We start from the raw sequence: 20,712 nt of genomic DNA on the forward strand, positions 1-20,712 counted from the left end.
AGGGAGCACTGCTGCTGGATTGTATAGCAAGAGTATGTTTAGTTTTGTAAAAAACTGCCAAGCTGTCCTTCAAAGTGGCTATACCATGTTGCATTCCTGTCAGCAATGAATGAGAGAGAATTCCTGTTGTTTCACATATTCACCAGCATTTGGTGTTGTCAGTGTTCTGAATTTTTGTCATTCTAATAAGTGTGTAGTAGTATCTTATTGTTTAAATTTGCAAGTCTCTAATGACATAGATAGATATAGCTATATAAAGAGAATCTAGCTGTGTTCCTAGAGTGAAAAAACATTTTCAGTAGACAGCTAGCATTCTGATATACTTTTTAAATAAAAGGCACTAAACGTATGAATTTCACTCTGAGCACGACTTTAGTAATTTAGATTCTGTTATGAGGTATTCTAAGTATCATTTTCTAGATATTTCATATTGCTGCTGCTGTTGTTTAGTCGCTAAGCCAAGTCCAACTCTTTTGCAACTCAGTGGACTGTAGCCTGGCAGGCTCCTCTATCCATGGAATTTTCCAGGCAAGAATACTGGAGTGGGGTTGCCATTTCCTTCTCCAGGGGATCTTCCTGATACAGGGATCAAATCCAAGTCTCCTGCATTGGCAGGCAGAGTCTTTACCACTGAGCCAGGAGGGAAGCCCAGATATTCCATAGTTAGTTTCGTTTTTTAAAATGTCCAAGTGGTAAAGGATTCTGTTTCCTAATTCCATTATTAATTTCTAGTTTTATTGCATTGTGAAGCATTGTGGTCAGATAATGCTATTTGTTTTATTTTTATGTTTTAGAATTTATTCAGGTTTTTTTTTCATTCAGGTTTTTCTTGTGATCAATTCTGTAAATGTTCAAACGGCACATGAAAAGAAAATGAGTTTTATATTATCAGGATGCTGCTGCCGCTGCCAAGTCACTTCAGTCATGTCCGACTCTGTGCAACCCCATAGACAGCAGCCCACCAGGATCCACCGTCCCTGGGATTTTCCAGCCAAGAACACTGGAGTGGGTTGCCATTTCCTTCTCCAAGGCATGAAAGTGAAAAATGAAAGTGAAGTTGCTCAGTCGTGTCTCTTAGCGACCCCACGGACTGCAGCCTACCAGGGCTCCTCCGTTCATGGGATTTTCCAGGCAGGAGTACTGGAGTATAATGTATATTTTCAGGCTATCTGGTATATTTCTATTAAATCTTCCATATTGAGTATGTTGTTTAGGTATTTTCTCTCTTTTCTTTTTATTGTTTTTATTCTTCTAAATGCCTGCCATAGATTGAGATAGGTGAATTAAATTTAATATGTTTATGTTCTTTCTTATAATTCCTATAGTTTGATATAAACATTCATCAAAGGTATCATGAATATACACTAAAATGACAGCCCAATAATTTTTAAATATAAGTAAATCAAATTCACCATTTTTTAAAATAATAATACACCATGACCAAATGGATTATTCCAGAAATCCAATGATGACTTAATTTCAAGAGATGTATTAGTATTATAATTTAATATATTAATACTTCAAAAGAGAAAAACCATGTGATGATCTCTAGAGAAGCTTAAAAGGCATGCAATTTGGGACTTCCCTGGTGGCACAGTGGATTAGAATCCACCTGCCTATGTAGAGGATACAAGTTTGATACCTGGTCCAGGAAGATTCCAAATGCCACAGAGCAGTTAAGCCTGTGCCCCACAACTACTGAGCCTGAGCTCTAGAGCCCATGGGCAGCAACTATTGAGCCTGAGTGCTGAAGCCCATGCACCCTAAAGCCCACATACTACAACTACTGAACCTATGTGTTGCTTGCAACAACTGAAATTTGCACACCTACAGCCTGTGCTCCACATCAAGAGAAGCCACTGAAACAAGAGCCTGTGTACTGTAACAAAGAGTAGCCTCCACTCATCACAACTAGAGAAAGCCCATGCACAGCAATAAAGATCCAGCATAGCCAAAGTAAATAAATTAATTAATAAAAAAAGGCATGAAATTCAATTAAGTACGTATAGATTTTTAAAAAATTCTAACTAAAACAAGAATAGATGGACACAATAAAATAGTCTATATGATAATACCATCCTTAATTAGGAAACCATAGCAAGCTACTATATAGCTTCAAATGGTTTACTACTACACAGATTATTTCATTACATAATGTTAACAGTATCTGATATTATCATTGTGGTTTGGAAGATTCTGTACCCTACATTTAGTCAAAGTCAAAATTTGTTTAAATTAGATATCAAATCCAGTGACCTAAGAGCAATAAAGTCATATTGAACAATGATGGTACTATTTTTATACTCAATACTACAATGAAAATGAAGATAAAATATATTCTTGGGACGTCCCCTGGTGGTCCAGCGGCTAAGACTCTTTGCTCCCGATGCTGGGGCCCAGGTTTGATCTCTTGTCAGGGAACTAGATCTCACATGCCACAACTGAAGATCCTGCATGCTGCAACTAAGACTCGGCACAGCCAAGTAAATAAATAAATATTAAAAAAATATTCTTACTCTAAGTAGTGTGTCAAAGATTTAAAATACAAAATACAAACATAGAGTGGAGAAAAGCTAGTTCTTAAAGGATCATTTGGCTGGTTATCAAGTATTTTAGTGGCACAAATTTCTGCTGATAAAAGACTAGGTTATTCAGATCTGAAACACCCTTTATAACCATGTTACCATACTCCCAGTCCCACTGTACCTGTTGTTTTCAGGAGATTCCAGATGTCTCTGCATTTACAGATCAGATCAAGTGCACGATTTAGGAAGCAGGTCTGTTTGGTAAGAAAGTGATGAGAAAATTAGTCTCAACCAAACAAAACTTTAAGCAAATAAAAATCATATCATTAAAAGCAATAAAAAATTAAACTAGAAAAATGGAAGTATAAACTGAGTATTTCTGGATTTATATATAAATATTAGCCTCTATTTTTTTCTCTTTCCTTTTCTCCCCCTAGTTTTACTGAGGTACAATTGACATAACAGCACTGTTTAAGATGCATAGCACAATCACTTAACTTATAGGAAATTGAGGATTAAACAGAAAATCTTGAGTATCATCAATTTTAATAATCTAGGACAGAAGAAAATTGCTTCTAAAATGGTGATATGAGAAGATCTATGGATCCTCTTCCCCAGCAAAATTACCATAACTGGTGAAAATGCTAAAACATGATCATGTAAAGTCTCAGAAAATTGCCCTAAGGGCATATATTAATAGCCAATGGGGAAACATCTATTCCAGGAAATCTACTAAAGTCTCAGTAAGAACAGTGAGTACCTGTAGCCGTTGAGCCATGATCTGGCCAACTCCCCTCCCCAGTTCAGTATGATGTAAGAGCACTTTAGGTGGGTATAACCAAGAAGATAAGGCTCACTATACCCTCAGCTTCCAGGCTAGGGATGACCATAAGGGGCATGTTGCCAGGACTTCTCATTCCCCTCCCCAAGATCTGTATTGCGTGAATATGTGCTGTGCTTAGTTGCCTGCCAGGCTCCTCTGTTATGGGGACTCTCCAGGCAAGAATACTACAATGAATAGCCTATCCCTTCCCCAGGGGAACTTTCTGACCCAGGAATTGAACCAGGGTCTCCTGCATTGGAGTCAGATTCTTTACCAGCTGAGCTACCAGGGAAGCCCAAGTTCTATTATAAACAAGCACAATTAAGAAGCCTGGCACTCTTTTCTTCTACCCAGTCCCCCCAAGCACTGCAGTTGAAAATACTGGGTCACAACTGCCCTCACCTCAGCTTCCTTATAAGAGGGTTTCCATGCTCAAAGAGGCAAGTTAAGAATGTTAGGGACTATGACTTTTGCTAGCTCCTGACTTACAGAGCTGTATTGTCATTCTGATACAAATGGGTCATGGTCCCTGCCTCTAGCTCCAAAGCAGTGTATAGAGTTTCTGCTCAGGAGGAGAGGAAGGTCATTAGAAGAGTGAGCTCTGTAGTCACCCTAAGGAGACTGACTGACATTTATTGAAATAGAGCTTGGGAAAGTTCAAGTCTAAAGACACTATAAAAATAGTGAAGATTTTGGTGTGGGCGCTTAAGAGGAAGCTGGTAACTCAGTGATAATGACAAGCCAAACAGCAGAATACAAGTTTACAGAGATAACTAAGGGGAAAAGAAAGCTAGGATTACTTACCCCTTCAAAGGGGCCTTACGTTAATTGGATCAGATTGTGGAGCAATTTATACCAGAGTATTTTCAAATGCGCGTGTGTGTGCATGTGCACGTACACACACGCGTGCGTGCGCACACACACACACACCAGTCACCTAGTAATTCATAAAGACTTACACCTGTGTATGATACCAATAGAAGACCACTCAGAAGCTTAACAGGGTGATCATGAAAAGAGATACTAAAAAATAACCCTGCTAAAACTACTTTCATTCCTTTCCAGGGGAGGGGTCATGGTGACTGCAAAGGCAAAGACTGTGATCTCTGAGGAATAACATTAGAAGCTCTATACTACTATACAGCTGCAGAAATAAGACTGCACTGAACTAGCCCAGACAAGTCACTAATCAAACAAACAAGCACATATTAACAAGTACCAGAGAGGGGGAATCAGTACCCAAAGATGTTCCAAAATACTATGCAAAATGTTCAGTTTTCAACAAAGAATTATAAAATATGCAAAGAAACAAGAAAGTATGACCCATACACAGGAATAAAGTAAGCAAGAGGAACTGACTTTTGAAAGGTCCAATATTGGAAATTAGCAGACACAGGTTTCAAAGCAGCTGTTTCAAATATGTTAAAACAATTAAAGAAAACCACACTTAAAAAAGGAAGGCAAGATGACAATGTTAGGAAATGTAGAATATTGATTAGGCAGTGGGATAACATATTCAATGTGATGAAAGAAAACAGGCAACCAAGAATCTAATACCCAGCAAAATTATCTCTCAGAACTGAAAGAAAAACAAAGAAGTTCCCAGATTAAAAAAAAGTTGCATCTTTTTGCTAGCAGAACCATTTATAAAAATGCTAAGAGAAGCTCTTCAGGCTGTGACACCAATAGCAATTTGAATACAAATGAAAAAACAAAGTGTACTGATAATATATTTCTTCTTTCTTTTCTTATTTTAAAATACTGTGTAAAACTATGTAAAGTTTATTTTTATACCTAAAAGATATACATGGACCATTTTCATCAACCCAAGAACAAAGTACATTCTTTCTCAAGCACACATGGCACTTTATCCAGGACAGACCATATGTTAGACCACAACACAAACTTCAAATACATTTAAAATAACGTGAAGTCAGACAAAGTATGTACTCTGTCCACAGTGGAACAAGATTAGTTCTTCTACAGGAATTAAGGCCTCTATCCAGGTGGAGGATGATAACCTTAGGCTGAGGACAAGCATGTGGACCCCAACTGGTTGGAACCAGAAGGCTGATATCAGACTGAGATGATGACCATTCTATTATCTCACCACCAGCCAATCAGAGAAGAGCTACACACTCTGCAGTGCCACCTCCCCAAATGTTGCCTATAAAAACTTCCCTGAAACCCACTGGGGAGTTCAGGTCTTCTGAGCACGAAACACTCATTCTTCTTGCATGGCCCTTGTAATAAGCCTTTTTCTGCTCCAAACCCTGTCATTTCAGTTTGTTCGGAATGAATTTCAGTTTGACAACACCCTTACTTATAAAGAAGCAAAATGGTTATTTTGGTTTTGCTCTGAGGCTTGTAGATTTATCTTCTTTTAGTATGGAAAAGTTTCTAAAAAGTGGTCCCTTTACTACTCAGGACAAGGACTTTATATTCTTTATCTCTAGTAACTAGCAGAGTGCTTGGTACTCACATGTTTTTTTGAGTTGAACTCAATAATGGAAAAGAAAGGAAAGAAAATATGTTGGCAGAGATCTACTGATAGCTTGTTTCAGATGTGAAGAATCATATAAAAGAACATATTAACAGAAGGAACAGAATAAGCAGCAAGAAGGATTTTGTACAAATTGGAAATAAAAGAAGCTGGCAAGTATGGGAAATGCTTCCCTGGTGGCTCAGAGGTTAAAGCATCTGCCTGCAATCCGGGAGACATGGGTTCGATTCCTGGGTTGGGAAGATCCCATGGAGAAGGAAATGGCAACCCACTCCAGTATTCTTGCCTGGAGAACCCCATGGATGGAGGACCCTGGTGGGCTACAGTCCAAGGGGTCGCAAAGAGTCAGACACGACTGAGCGACTTCACTTTCACTTTTAAGAGAAAAAAACCAGAGAGATCCAGAAGTTAAAATCATACAAACATGCTAGAAGTCCAATTTGGTGACAACTTTCCTAGCTTGAGAGAAGGAAGGAAAGAACTAAAGACAAATCAGTGAATACTCTGGTATATGAGAGAGTGAGATATTGATGTTGCTATCTCCTTAAAAGATGTAAGGTTTAAGCTGAGAGTGGGATTCAGGCAAAAGTAGATATTTTGTTTTCTTGTTGTTAAAACTGAGTTTCAGTTCTAATGAGGTGGATGAAACTGGAGCCGATTATACAGAGTGAAGTAAGCCAGAAAGAAAAACACCAATACAGTATACTAACGCATATATATGGAATTTAGAAAGATGGTAATGATAACCCTGTATGCGAGACAGCAAAAGAGACACAGATGTAAAGAACAGACTTTTGGACTCTGTGGGAGAGGGAGAGGGTGGGATGATTTGGGAGAATGGCATTGAAACATGTATACTATCATGTAAGAAACGAATCGCTAGTCTAGGTTCGATACAGGATACAGGATGCTTGGGGCTGGTGCACTGGGATGACCCAGAGAGATGATATGGGGAGGGTGGTGGGAGGGGGGTTCAGGGTTGGGTACTCATGTACACCTGTGGTGGATTCATGTCAATGCATGGCAAAACCAGTGCAGTGTTGTAAAGTAAAAAAAAAATAAAATAAAATAAAATTTAAAAGATTAAAAATTTTTTTTAAAAGAAAAAAAAAACTGAGTTAATGTGGATCACAATAAACTGTGGAATATTCCGAAAGAGATGGAAATTCCAGACCACCTGACCTCCCTCTTGAGAAACCTGTATGCAGGTCAGGAAGCAACAGTTAGAACTGGACATGGAACAACAGACTAGTTCCAAACAGGAAAAGGAGTACGTCAAGGCTGTATATTGTCACCCTGCTTGCTGGGAAGCCTGGCATGTTGCAGTCCATGGGATCACAGAGTCAGACATGACTGAGTGACTGAACTGAACTGAATGATAAAATATTCAAGAATGTGGGTCAAAGAAAACAAATGCAATTGAGTGACAATAAACAGTTCAGTTCAGTTAGTCATGTCTGACTCTGTGTGGAGAAGGCAATGGCAACCCACTCCAGTACTCTTGCTTGGAAAATCTCATGGACAGAGGAGCCTGGTAGGCTGCAGTCCCTGGGATTGCTGTGAGTCGGACACGACTGAGCAGCTTCGCTTTCACTTTTCACTTTCATGCATTGGAGAAGGAAATGGCAACCCACTCCAGTGTTCTTGCCTGGAGAATCCCAGGGACGAGGGAGCCTGGTGGGCTCCTATCTATGGGGTCGCATAGAGTCGGACATGACTAAAGCGACTCAGCAGCAGCAGCAGACTCTTTGTGACCCCATGGAGTGCATCATGCCAGGCTTCCCTGTCCATCACCAACTCCCCAAGCCTGCCCAAACCCATGTGCACCGAGTCGGTGATGCCATCCAACCATCTCATCCTCTCGTCCTCTTCTCCTCCTGCTTTCAATCTTTCCCAGCATCAGGGTCTTTTCAAATGAGTCAGTTCTTTGCATCAGATGGCCAAAGTATTGGAGTTTCAGCTTCCGCATCAGTCCTTCCAATGGATATTCAGCACTGATTTCCTTTAGGATTGACTGGTGGGATCTCCTTGCTGTCCAAGGGACTCTCAAAAGAGTTTTCTCCAACACCACAGTTCAAAAGCATCAATTCTTTGGTGCTCAGCTTTCTTTATAGTCCAACTGTCACATCCATACATGACTACTGGAAAATCCATAGCTTTGACTAGACGGACCTTTGTTGGCAAAGTAATGTCTCTGCTTTTTAAAATGCTGTCTAGGTTGATCATAGCTTTTCTTCCAAGAAGCAAGCGTCTTTTTTTTTTTTTTTAAATTTTACTTTATTTTACTTTACAATACTGTATTGGTTTTGCCATACCACAGTCACCATCTGCAGTGATTTTGGAGCCCAAGAAAATAAAGTCTGTCACTGTTTCCATTGCTTCCCTATCTATTTGCCATGAAGTGATGGGACTGGATGCCATGATCTTAGTTTTTTGAATGTTGAGTTATAAGCCAACTTTTTCACAAGAGGCTGTTTAGTTCTTCACTTTCTGCCTAAAGGGTGGTGTCATCTGCGTATGTGAAGTTAAGTTGCTCAGTCCTGTGTGACTCTTTGCAATCCCATGGACTGTAGCCTACCAGGCTCCTCTGCCCATGGAATTTTCCAGGCAAGAGTACTGGAGCGGGTTGACATTTCCTTCTTCAGGGGATTTTCCCAACCCAGGGATCGAACCCAGATCTCCCTCACTGCAGGCAGCTGAGGTTACTGATATTTCTCCTGGCAATCTTGATTCTAGCTTGTGCTTCATCCAGCCCAGCATTTCACATGATATACTCTGCATATAAATGAAATATCAGGGTGACAATATATAGCCTGATGTACTCCTTTCCCAATTTGGAACCAGTTTGTGACAACAAACAAGTCAGCTAAATAATTCCAGATGGCTAACAAAACTGTGGAAGTGGAACTTCCCTGGTGGTCCAGTGGTTAAGAATTTGCCCTGCAATGCAGGGGATGTGGTTTGATCCCTCGTTGGGGAACTGAGATCCCACATGATGAAGAGCAACTAAGTCTGTGTGCCACAACTACTGAAGTGCATGCCACACCCAGAGAGTCCATGCACCTCAATGAAAGATCCTGTATGTTGCAGCTAAGACCCAACACAGCCAAATGGAAAAAAAATGCTGTGGAAGTAAATGTGTTTCCTTAGAGAATGTGTGAAAGGAAACAGAAGTAGAACAACCTATGGATCACTTGTGATCACAGGGAGATGATGAAGATGAAGAATATTTAAAAGCATATTCACAAAGAGTGGACCATGGCAAGGGGCATTTTAAAAGAAGAGGCTAAGCCAAATATGACCTTTCCTTAGAAAGGAATTATACATCTTTGAAATCAAGATATTGCCAGAATGGAGGAAAAGATTCTAAAAAGAGAATCAAAAAGAATTACATGAAGGAAGGCAAACATACCAAACAGCACACTGAATGCTTGCATTTTCTTTGAAGGTTGCACATTACCTGTTCAAAAGCTGTTGAAGCTTTTCTCCCTTGGTCTAGATCAATTGCAGCTGCCATGAGTAAACATGTTTTCTGTGCAATCAGAATTACTTGATCAGAAGGACAAAACTGGGACAGCTGATAAGAAATAACCAGAACATCAATGAATAGGGAGAATTCTGCCAGGTGAACACAAACAATCAGAATGAAAATCAGCAACATCCTGTCTGAATGACAAAATTCAGCTGGAAAACCACATCTCACCTTAACAATGATATCGGCTATAACACTGATTTATGGTTTTAATTTTGTATTACTTTCATTTTTTAGCACTTTTTGAGAGATTAAAAAGTATTTCTTCACAATTTTCCTGTCTTTCCCAGTGACAAGTACTGTCATTTGGCCCTGTATCTTTATCTAGTGATTTACTTCTTGGCTTATGTTGTAATTTCCACGTGATTTTTCCCCTGGCAAATAGATTTTCCCTTTGCATTGAATAGAGCTGAAATTAGTACCTATATTGTTCATGGCTGAAAGAGACAATGTCAAATCTTGACAGGCATTAGGATAACTTCATCATTAAACCTTGTACTCTAGCTTTAGAAAAAAACTCCCATGGGGTGTGCTTAGAGTAGGGGGCCTGAAGAAATGGCTCCTCTGTTTATAACACACCCAACAGGAATCTGGGTTCATTGTGACAAGGGGCACAAAACTTGTGGCCTTTCTATGAACAAATACCCAAACACATGTCCTTCTGTAGCTCGATATGGTTGCTGGTAGGACCAGTGGGGCTCAATACTGGAAGAAAACCTACAGTATTTAATAGAGAAGTTTGCCACCTAGAGTTGGTGAGGTGCATACACGAGTGGGCCATGGATAGTCTTATAAAGACTTTGAACCTCTCTTTCCAAGGAAAAAAAAAGGAAAAAATAGATTGCAACTGCATGCCATTCTGGAAAAGATGATCTAAAGATCAACAGTTGCCAGGAGTTTGGGGGGAGAGGGGAGATGAATACACAGGGTACAGAAGTTTTATGAGCAGTGAAATATTGTATATCACATTATAATGATGGATATATATCACTGTACTTTTGTCTAAACCCACAGAATATGCAACACTACTCTCACTTATTAAAGTGAACCCTATGGTGAACTGAGGGTAGACATTTTTGGCAAAACTTTTGTTTCCCTTTCATGTGTGTATACATATTACACACAAGATCAACAAAGTTTGTAGGCCACTCTAGCCAAATTATGCTAGCAAATAAAAGCACAAATTAACCTCAAAAAATAACCTCCCAGCATTGTACAATAAAATTCTAGGCTACTTAGGATTCTAACATGGAATTCTACTGGTGCTATCACAAATGTCAAAACTAAAACTGATTTATTTTACCTCATTAAAATGGCAATTATACTTAAATTTTCAAACATTATTTCTTATTCTCCCCAAATATTTAGTGATCATAATCATCACCATCATTTGACTAAATAGCATTTCAAGATACCCAATCTCTACATCTCAGGCAACTCATATATAAGGTGAAGGAGTTGTGCTAGATTACCTATATAGTTTTTTCCAGTTCTAAAACATTTAATCTATCTCAACATAACAGATTTCATACTCCTGAATGTGTATGAAGGATATTCTTTACCACTTCCCCTTTCATCCTCTCATCAATGCTTGTTCCTTTGTCTGTCATTTAACCTCTACCTTGCAGGCTAATGACTATTTTTAAATGTTTATAATTGTAAAACAAACTCAAATCCTTACACATAGAGCTTACTCTCAGAAAAGTTATAAAGCAGATCTAAACTTCTCAGCATCCTTTTAACCTCCTGTTGTCCCCAGATACCTATTCTATATTCCTATAGACTTATATCCAGAACTGTTCCTAATGTTTTGGCAATTTACAACTTCTTAGAGTATTTCCTTCTAAAAATAGTTAGATTTTTATATAGGACTTTGAGAGACTGAAATTCCTTCAAAGATAAAAGAGTAAGTCTCTTATGGTAGAACTTTACACTCCAGGATGGTTGTTTGTGATACTGTGGTATGGGGCGATCTACCTCATGTTCTCATATTATATCCTCTAGGGATCAAATTCTCCTTAGGTCATTCCTGCTTAAACGTATATTAAGAGTTCCTAGATTAAAAGCCAACCTCACTCTATACTTAGTCCTTGACTATGGCCATAGTGGTCATATCCTCGTTGTGGTTCAAACATGAGATACTTGTTAGAAGAGACTTACCTTGTAAGAAAGTACAAAAAACTCTCTCATTGACAGTGGATCTTTCTCACATTGCACAGCCAAGTTCCAAGCTGAATGAAACATGATCACATGAAATAACATAATTATGAAAATTCACTGTTTAATCTGTACCATTATAATCTCCACAGATTTATAATCTCCACATCCTTAATATTAACATACTAATGTAGGGTTTCTCAAGGGTTAAAAAAAGCTAACTTTAGGTTTTTAGAGAAATTTTTTCCAGGTAAACTTAGAGACTTCTATTAGTTCTAATCTTTAATTCTAGGACAATAACTAGTGGCAATAATGTTGAGTTTTTTAAAAATCAGGGATATACAATAAATTCTTAGTTGACACAAATCCATCTAAAAAATGACGATCACATTGAAGAGTTCACCAACTTCAGTTGGTGAAAGAAAGTCAAAATTCAGCAAAAAACAGGCATATTAGACTCAAACGTTCAGGAAAACTGATGGAAAGATTCACATCTTTCATAGAGCTGTGGACATCCCCATCAGGCAACATTCAGCATGATTTTTATCTTGAAAAATCAAAATTAAAATTCAGTAAAACAAGTATCAAGAAATAACTTTTCAAACTTCTAAAGCATCAAAGTCATTAAATTTTTCTATAATTTAAATGTTTTCTATTTTCCATTATACACATAAGTTTCCCAGAAGCCAGATTGCTGTATTTATTCCCTTTTCTCCTAGAGACCCAGTAAACCCCATAAAGCAGAAAAAGGTTCATGAAGAACCAGTTAACCTTATAACAATGATGCTTAATTGCTCTTGCTTACTTATCACTGGAGCGTAAATTTTATAAATAGAATCTACATAAAGTTAATTACATAACTCATAACTGTATAACTTGATGAATTTTCATAAAGTATATAATATCCATGTAACCAATCCAGATCAAAAATCTTTATCATTACCAGAAACCCAGAAGCAATCCCACCTACTCTCTTCAAGTACTACTCCCTTCAAAGGTAACCACTATCCTGAGTTGTAACACTGTAAATTAGTTTGCTGGCTTTTTGTTTCTTACTATATATAAATGGATTCATGCAGTATATATGTAACATCTGGCTTCTTTTGCTCAACATAATTTTTGTGAGATTCATTCATATTGTTGCATGTAGTTTATTTTTCATGATTCACATTTAGAGATAAATTGGGCATTCTAGACCAAGTTTAGGAACATAACCTTGGAGACCTGCAGCTCTAATTCATTATTTTATTCTTAGATTCATTTCAATAGGAAATGAAGAAAACTAACAGTTGAGTACATGGTATGTCCCAGGTTCCCCATTTTTTATAGTGAAACTGAGATTAAATAGTAAAACTGAGATTAAGCAAGTTATCCTTATACCCATAGCTATAAATTTAAGAGCCAGAATTTGAATCTGTCTGATTCTATCACCCCACAATGTTTCGCTTAGCCACAGAATTTCCTTTTACCTGTTTTTCGAAACCAATGAGCTTCGTTAATCTTAGAGGCTAAAGTCCAAGCTTCTCCTTCAAATAACTGAGTAAGGTTCAGGAGTGCTGCATCAAACAGGAAAATCTGATATTGAGGCCTTTTACTTTATACTCTAACAAAGTTGTTAATCCTGCTTTAAAAACAGTCAGACATGAGCCTGGATTTAGAAAGTTCTTTTTCAGTGTGTGTACATGAGTACATACCAAAATAATTAAAATGACAAAAAGCATTACCAAGCTCTTATAAACTGTTAATTCAAACTCTAGAGAACAAACATATCTTTGGAGAGATTTTTAATTAGAGCAATCATTCACCACCTGAGGTAGAAAGATATGATTTATGTGTAAGGAAAAAAAGAATAGAAATAATCATTTAAAATACTGAAATGGAGATTGAGGATTGGAAGAGTACTGAGAGGTTGGCATAGTATTTACTTACTGAACTCCTACAGCAAGCAAAGTAAAGAACCAAAATCTGTTGTGATCATCAGAAAACATTTATTACATACTCTTGTACCCTTCTGAGAGAGAAGAATGCCAACAGTAAACATTCCTCTTAAGCTGTGGTTTCTAAACTGCTTTGTTACATTTAACAACCTGTTAACAGATATTTGAAGTACAAAAGTGAATGACTGCAATAAATGAGATAGAATTTCTCAGATATGGAGTTTTTGGTGTATTTAAGTTAGCTGAATGAAGTGGGCAGGCAGGAATTATTGGTATACAGAGATAACACTGACTTGGATAGATCAATAGTGACTATAGTGAAGTCGCTCAGTTGTGTCCGACTCTTTGTGACCCCGTGGACTGTAGCCTACCAGGCTCCTCTGTCCATGGGATTTTTCAGGCAATAGTCCTGGAGTGGATTGCCATTTCCTTCTCCAGGGGATTTTCCCAACTCAGGGATCGAACCTGGGGTCTCCCGCATTGTAGACAGACGCTTTACTGTCTGAGCCACCAGGGAAGTCCAGATAGATCGATGGACAGCCTCAAAATAACAGAGTAAACAATCTGAATTTGATACAGAGATCATAAAAATTAGTGGGGCTCAGAGTATTTTTGTTTTGATCCTTTTTTACCTGCTCATTTTCTAGGTTAGAATCAAGTGGCAACAGAGATAGAAGGCAGGTAGGGAGGGAGGAAGGAAAAAACAGAAATGTCTTTTTAAAAACTGTAATAAAAACAGAGCTGAAATCACATTTGGAGATGAATGCTAGTGACAGCAAACTTTTCTCTGCTTGTGAATAAAGAAACTAGGTATATCGCTGTGACAAATGTTAGTAAAAACATGAAGCTTAACTCAAACATGAAGCCTGAGACAGTGTGCTCAATATACTTGGAGAATTTATATATTAATAGAGGACAGAGGCAAGATGAATGAGTGAAAATAATCAAGGATATATTTACCTCTATTGAAGTAAGCCAAAAGTCTATCCATTTCTTTCTTTCTAAAAAGTAAAGAAAAGAGTATTTTCCTGCTGTTCCAAAGCTTTACTACAGAAAAGTATCAAAAAGAGACTCTGTTTGTACCTGAGAGCTTCTCAAAGAAAATGCAAAATTGTGAATTTTGTTGCTCAAGGTGCCAATCTATCATTTTACACCGTTTTTCCCCATTATAGGATACTGTTCCTCAGCCCCAATGTCCTCAGATTTTTTTCTCTCTTCCCCCTCTACACCTATTCTTAAGCAAAGGATTTCAATGACTGATAAAGTTTTACATTACAGGGTCATAAAATTTGAGAGCAGGTACTGCTCTCTGTGATTTTCAACTTTTTTTTGAAAAGGGGAAACCAGAACCTGTGTTTTAGATAAAATTTTATAAAACTCTAATATACAAGAATAGGCAGAAGTGTAGCTGCTCTGGTTGAACCATTCGTGGGCAGAGGCCTAGAGCCTCAGTTCCTGGTCCCTGAGGCAGTGGCACAGAATTTTCAGGTTTCTAAGGAATATAGTTCAAAAATCACTTATCCATAACCTTAATTTTATAGATGAGAAAACAGATCTGGAAATTGGGGATGATTTGTCTAAGGTCATGCAATGACGATGTCAAGACTACTACCATTCAAGCCTTTTGACCCTTTGTTAAGCTTCCTTGTATGCTATGCTTAGTCGCTCGTTTGTGTCTGACTCTGCAATCCCATGGTCTTTGCGACTGTGGTCTGCCAGGCTCCTCTGTCCATGGGGATTCTCCAGGCAAGAATACTGGAATGGATTGCCATGCCCTCCTCCAGAGGATCTTCCCAACCCAGAGAGCAAACCCAGGTCTCCCGCACTGCAGGCGGATTCTTTACCATCTGAGCCACCAGGGAAGCCCTAAGTTTCCTTAGGTGGGGTACATAAATTTTAACAGAGAAAAACATCCCATTATGTTTAAACAAAGGATTAAATATGGAAGTATTAGCTAACTCAACTAAAAAAGTTTATACTAAGTAGGGTAGAATATACTGTAAGACTAGTCTTATCAGGAGAATGTCTAATATTATACAATGCAGACTGTGCTTCAGGAAAACTAGCCGCCTTCTAAATGATAAACAATAGACATCTACTTTATATAAAGCAGCTCCTAACATAAATTTCATTAATCTGAATTTAAGCTGAGCTAAAGTTGACTTCTTTACCATTTAATTCAGTGACTATATAAAATAATCTATGAGGGGTCATTAATGTAAATAAATAGTACAAGTAAGAATGAGGATATGGAAAGGAATGAACAGTCTATTTAAGAGACAAACTGTTTTAAAAAGTTTTAGCACACAAATTGTTAATACTTAAGTAGATACTGTAATTTAAAACCATAAGACTGTAAAGCAATTAGCCTCCAATTAAAATAAATAAATTCATACTAAAAAAATTTTTAGAAGAGAATAGAATTTTAAAAATTTTCCAGTTCATCTTTTATTTAATAAGTGAAGAAAATAAACCTTAGAGAAGTCAAATAAGTTGTTATTGTCTAAAGTAAACCAGAAGTTAGCAAAAATCTGAACCTAGAACTCAATTCTCTCTTTCCACTGAATTAGGTCTTTTTTCCCCTAAATTAGTCTAATCTATTTGTTAAATCAGGTCCTGACCTCTAAAACATTGCTAGTAGATGTTCTTTATTTTTTAGGAGTTCTTTATTACTGTATTTACATGAAAACAATAAAGGCATATTTTTTAAATATTCTGTAATTTAAGTTTGTCCTTAATTTAAACAAGATACCTTTCTTTTTCCCTATCTTCTAATTAGTTTTAATGAGTGGGATCTGACTGCATTGCAATTACATGGAGTATGAAGTACCCTGTAAGTCCAATATAAGCTCTTCTTATAAAGAACTGATATTTAGTCATTTAAACAAATTGAGTGACTATTATGTATCTGATACTGTCCTAGATTTCAGAGATACAAAGATAAATATAAATAGCCCTTTTTAGCCTTCAAGGAGCTTTTATGTTCTATTAGCTATCAAGGTTTAGTCTCTGAGTTTCCTATTTTATTCTTTATCTTTTCATTGTTGAAAATTTCAAAGAAGTTTACATGTGTTAACAGATGAAAGAACCCCCAGGTATCCATGGCTTAGCTTCAATAATTATTAACTCATCATCAATCTTATTTCAATGATACCTCCACCTAGCTATATTATTTTGAAGCAAATTCCAGACATCACATAATTTCATCCATAAATATTTTAGGGTGTGTCTATAAGATAAAAGGATTCTTTAAAAATCATAACTATATTACCATTATATGCCTTAAAGATAATAATTTTTTAAAATTTTAAAAATTATTTATTTGGCTGTGCTGGGTCTTAGTTGTAGCATGTGGGATCTTTTAGTTGTGGCATGTGGGATTTAGTTTTCTGACCAGTGATCAAACCAGGACCCCTGCATTAGGAGTGTGGAGTCTTAGCCACATACCACCAGGGAAATTCCAATAATTTCTTAATATCATCAAATATTTGATCATTATTCAAATTCCAATTATCTCAATATTTTTTTTTTAGTTTAAGTGCCCTTCAAATGGATTATGTAAAGAAGAGGCAAAACTTAACCATACATGTAGGGGTAGAATTTGTATTATAAAAAAAGTTATGTCATCAATATAATATTACCTCAGTTATAGATGGTTCCCAATGAATTTAGCTGAAAAAATATTATACCTCCAGGTACAAAGATACAAAGCAAAAATGAAGTAGTGGTACACTATTATAGACTTTTTGTTCAAGCAGAGACAATAGAGATGAGTGATATTTCTCTGAAAGTCATCCCTACTCAAGATCTTGAATAGTTTTCTTTTAAATTATTAGGAGTAAATGAATTTTGTGAATGAAAAATAGGTGACCTAATTCTTCCACAAATTGTTAAGTTCTTGATATTGTATGCCACAGAAACTGTGAGCAGAAAGATATTTGAGTACTCCCAGCTGAGCTGATAGAAAATCAGAATCAACAAACCAATCAGGTTATTTATGTTTCTGTGGGAAAGTAAGAGATACATCTATATGTAAGTCTCCTGTTAAGAAAGGGAAAAACAGACTTCCCTGATGGTCCAGTGGTTAAGAATCTGCCTGCCAAAGCAGGGGACATAAGTCGGATCCTTGGTCTAGTGAGATTCCACATGCCCCAGGGCAACTAGACCCATGAGCCACAACTACTGAGCCTGTGCTCTAGAGCTCATGAGCCACAACTACTGAAGCCCATAATATAGAGTTTGCACTCCACAACAAGAGAAGCCACCACAATGAGAAGCCCTCGCACCACAATTAGAGAGTAGCCCCCGCTCACTGCAACTGGAGAAAGCCTGCAAGTAGCAATAAGGACCCAGCACAGCCATAAATAAATAATGGGAAAAACAGATGCAATATCATAATGAACTCAGCTAATGTTACTGAGGGCATGGTAAGGGTCTGGCAATATTCTAAGTGTTTTACACTTATTTATTCATCAAGTCATCACAGTAACCTCATAGGGTAGGTATTATTATTACACCCATTTTACAGATGGGGAAACAGAGGCCCAGGCTACATATCTAATAAGTGGCAGAGCCAAAATATAAATCCAGGAAGACTAGCCCCAGAGTCTATATTGCCCTTACCCATTATATTATATATTTCTCAATATTAGGTTTCTAGTGGAAGTTTTTCTATTTTTTTTCTAATGGTGAATACATCATTTCTGTTGAATTATCACTTACTTGTTTTCACATTCTGGCATTTGAGAAACTCTTGGAAGAAGAAGACGAAACAAACACCTGTATGATAAAGTAATTAAAAAAGTGATGCTTAGAAAGAAATCAAGTTAGTAATCTTGATTACCCCAGGGGATGGAAGTAAGAAAAGAGAGGAGAAAAGGAGATTAATTATTTTATTTGTAAGTCTCTGTATGTCTTAATGGTTGCAATGAAAACATACCAACTTTGTAATTTTGGAAGAGTAATTTAGTAAAATAATTTTAAAACAAAAGCATTGCTTATTAGACATTCTTAACTAGTTCCACAGTTTATATCACTGCCCCAAATCACCTGCTGGAACATTAGGCATAGTGTACAAGTCTTTTATATTTTTCTTTCTATAAAGGAACCTGGAACTGGCCTTTGGGTTCCATATAAACTAGGATGAGTACTTTTTGAAGGGATCTGGCAACATGATGACAAATGGACAAAATAAGGTATTTTGTGAAGTTTCAAACCTTAAAAATCTTTAAAAATAAAAACACTATCAATCATCCTGGATGATTTTAGATATTTATCTGACTAAATATATGCAATTATCTCAAGACTCCTTCTGATATTAGTATATCTGTGATTCCATTTCCCTTCAGAGGAGTGGACTCAAGTACAGTTGGCCAACAGGATAATCACTACAGAACCCTTCTGGTTTTCAGTTTTTCCACTAGCATATTCTCAGTTACATCATTAGAGGTTACCATTACCTCAGCCTCATTATTTTATGTAAAAGTTCCCTTTTGATAAATCATTTTCTTTCATAGGAAGAGATAAAGAAAAGATCAGGTTTAACTGATAAGTTATTTTTTTTTTTACTTTAAGCATTCTTACCAAATTTCCAATAGCATTTTTCACAGAAATAAGAGGAAAAAAAAATCCTGAAATTCGCACAGAACCACAAAAGACCCTGAACAACCAAAGCAAGCTTGAAAAAGAAGAAGGAAGTTAGAGCCATCACACTTGCTTTCAAACTACACTACAAAGCTAATAAGAATAGTCACATAGACCAATGGAATAGAATAGAGAGCCCAGAAATAAACCTACCTATATATCATCAACCAATATTTGACAAGGGAGACATGAATACTTAATGGAAGAAATATAATCTTTGTCAATAAGTGGTACTGAGAAAATTGATATCCACACATAAAAGAATGAAACTGGACCCTTATCTCTCACTACACAGAAGACATAGATCAAAATGGATTAAAGACTTAAATATAAGACTTAAAACCAATTAAAACACAAATAAATTTTTAAAACAGAAAAAAAAAAACGTAGAAGCATAAAACTCCTGGAAGAAAACACAGGGAAAACTCCTTGATAATAACTTTTTGGATATGATATCGAAAGCACAAGCAACAAAAGCAAAAATGAGTTAAAATGAGTAAGTGGGGCTAAATCACAGTAAAAATCTTCTGCATAGCAAAGGAAACTATCAAAAAAATGAAAAGGCAACTAATAGAATGGAAGAAAATATCTGCAAATAATATATCTGATAAGTGGTTAATATCTAAAATATATAAGGAACTCCTACAGCTCAACTGCAAAATACAATCTTATTTTAACATGGGCAGAAGCCCTGTATAGATATTTTTCCAAAGAAGGCACCCAAATGGCCAACAGGTACATGAAAAGATGCTCAACATTATAATCATCAGGGAAATGCAAGTCAAAACCACAATGAAATATCACCTCACACCTGTTAGAATGGCTATTATGAAAAAAAAAAAAGAGATAATAAGTTTTGTAGAGAAAAGGAAACCCTTGTGCATTGTTGACAGGAATGCAAGCTGGTATAGCCACTGTGGAAAAAGAGCATGTAGGTTCCTCAGAAATTAAAAATAAAACTGCTGTACAATTCACCAACCCGACTTTGCGGTATGTATCTAAAAGAAAGGAAATCAGTGTCTTGAAGAAATATCTGCACCTCCATGTTCACTATAGCATTATTTGCAATAGCTAAGACATGGAGACAACCTTAAGTGTCCATCAATGGAAGAATAAAGAAAATGTAGTATGTGTACTTGCACACACACACAGGAATATTATTTAACTAGATAAAAGAAAGTTCTGTCTTTTATGACAACATGGACAGACCTTGAGGGCATCGTACTAAGTGAAATAAGTCAGACAAAGAAAGACAAGTACTGGATTATCTCCCTTATATGTGGAATCTTTTTTTAAAAAAAGAAAGAAGTAACAAAAAATGGAAGAAATCCAAACACACAGAAACAGAGTAGAATGATGTTTGTTAGGGCCTGTGGGTGGAGAAAATGGAGAGATGTTGGTCAAAGGATATAAACTTCCAGTTACAAACTGAATACAGCCCAGAGATCTAATGTACAGCATGGTGACTGAAGTTGACCACGCTGTATTATATACATGAAGGTTGCTAAGAGAGTAAATCTTAAACGTTCTCACCATATACAGTGTAGTGTTTTGTGAGGTGATGGATGTAATCTTATTGTGCTAACCATTTC

The 20,712-nt window shown here is 36.8% G+C and overlaps 1 protein-coding gene and 1 non-coding gene across 2 annotated transcripts in view; one reads left to right on the forward strand and one right to left on the reverse strand.

The window, feature by feature from the left end:
• The window catches only part of TEX11 (testis expressed 11), a 243,070-nt gene that overhangs the window by 51,061 nt on the left and 171,297 nt on the right, over nucleotides 1–20,712 (reverse strand). The window contains exons 20-25 of the mRNA XM_070291774.1: nucleotides 18,200–18,256; nucleotides 14,438–14,478; nucleotides 13,010–13,096; nucleotides 11,544–11,614; nucleotides 9,312–9,428; nucleotides 2,707–2,779 (exon numbers count right to left, since the gene is read on the reverse strand). Coding sequence (XP_070147875.1) covers nucleotides 2,707–2,779; nucleotides 9,312–9,428; nucleotides 11,544–11,614; nucleotides 13,010–13,096; nucleotides 14,438–14,478; nucleotides 18,200–18,256 — 446 coding nt within the window. The remainder of the gene's footprint in view (nucleotides 1–2,706; nucleotides 2,780–9,311; nucleotides 9,429–11,543; nucleotides 11,615–13,009; nucleotides 13,097–14,437; nucleotides 14,479–18,199; nucleotides 18,257–20,712) is intronic.
• LOC138931277 (small nucleolar RNA SNORA11) lies at nucleotides 9,908–10,038 on the forward strand. Its single transcript, XR_011446523.1, has one exon. It is a non-coding gene; the product is annotated as a small nucleolar RNA SNORA11 (small nucleolar RNA).

Source organism: Ovis canadensis, chromosome X (genome assembly GCF_042477335.2).
Source record: "Ovis canadensis isolate MfBH-ARS-UI-01 breed Bighorn chromosome X, ARS-UI_OviCan_v2, whole genome shotgun sequence".
Taxonomy (NCBI): domain Eukaryota; kingdom Metazoa; phylum Chordata; class Mammalia; order Artiodactyla; family Bovidae; genus Ovis; species Ovis canadensis.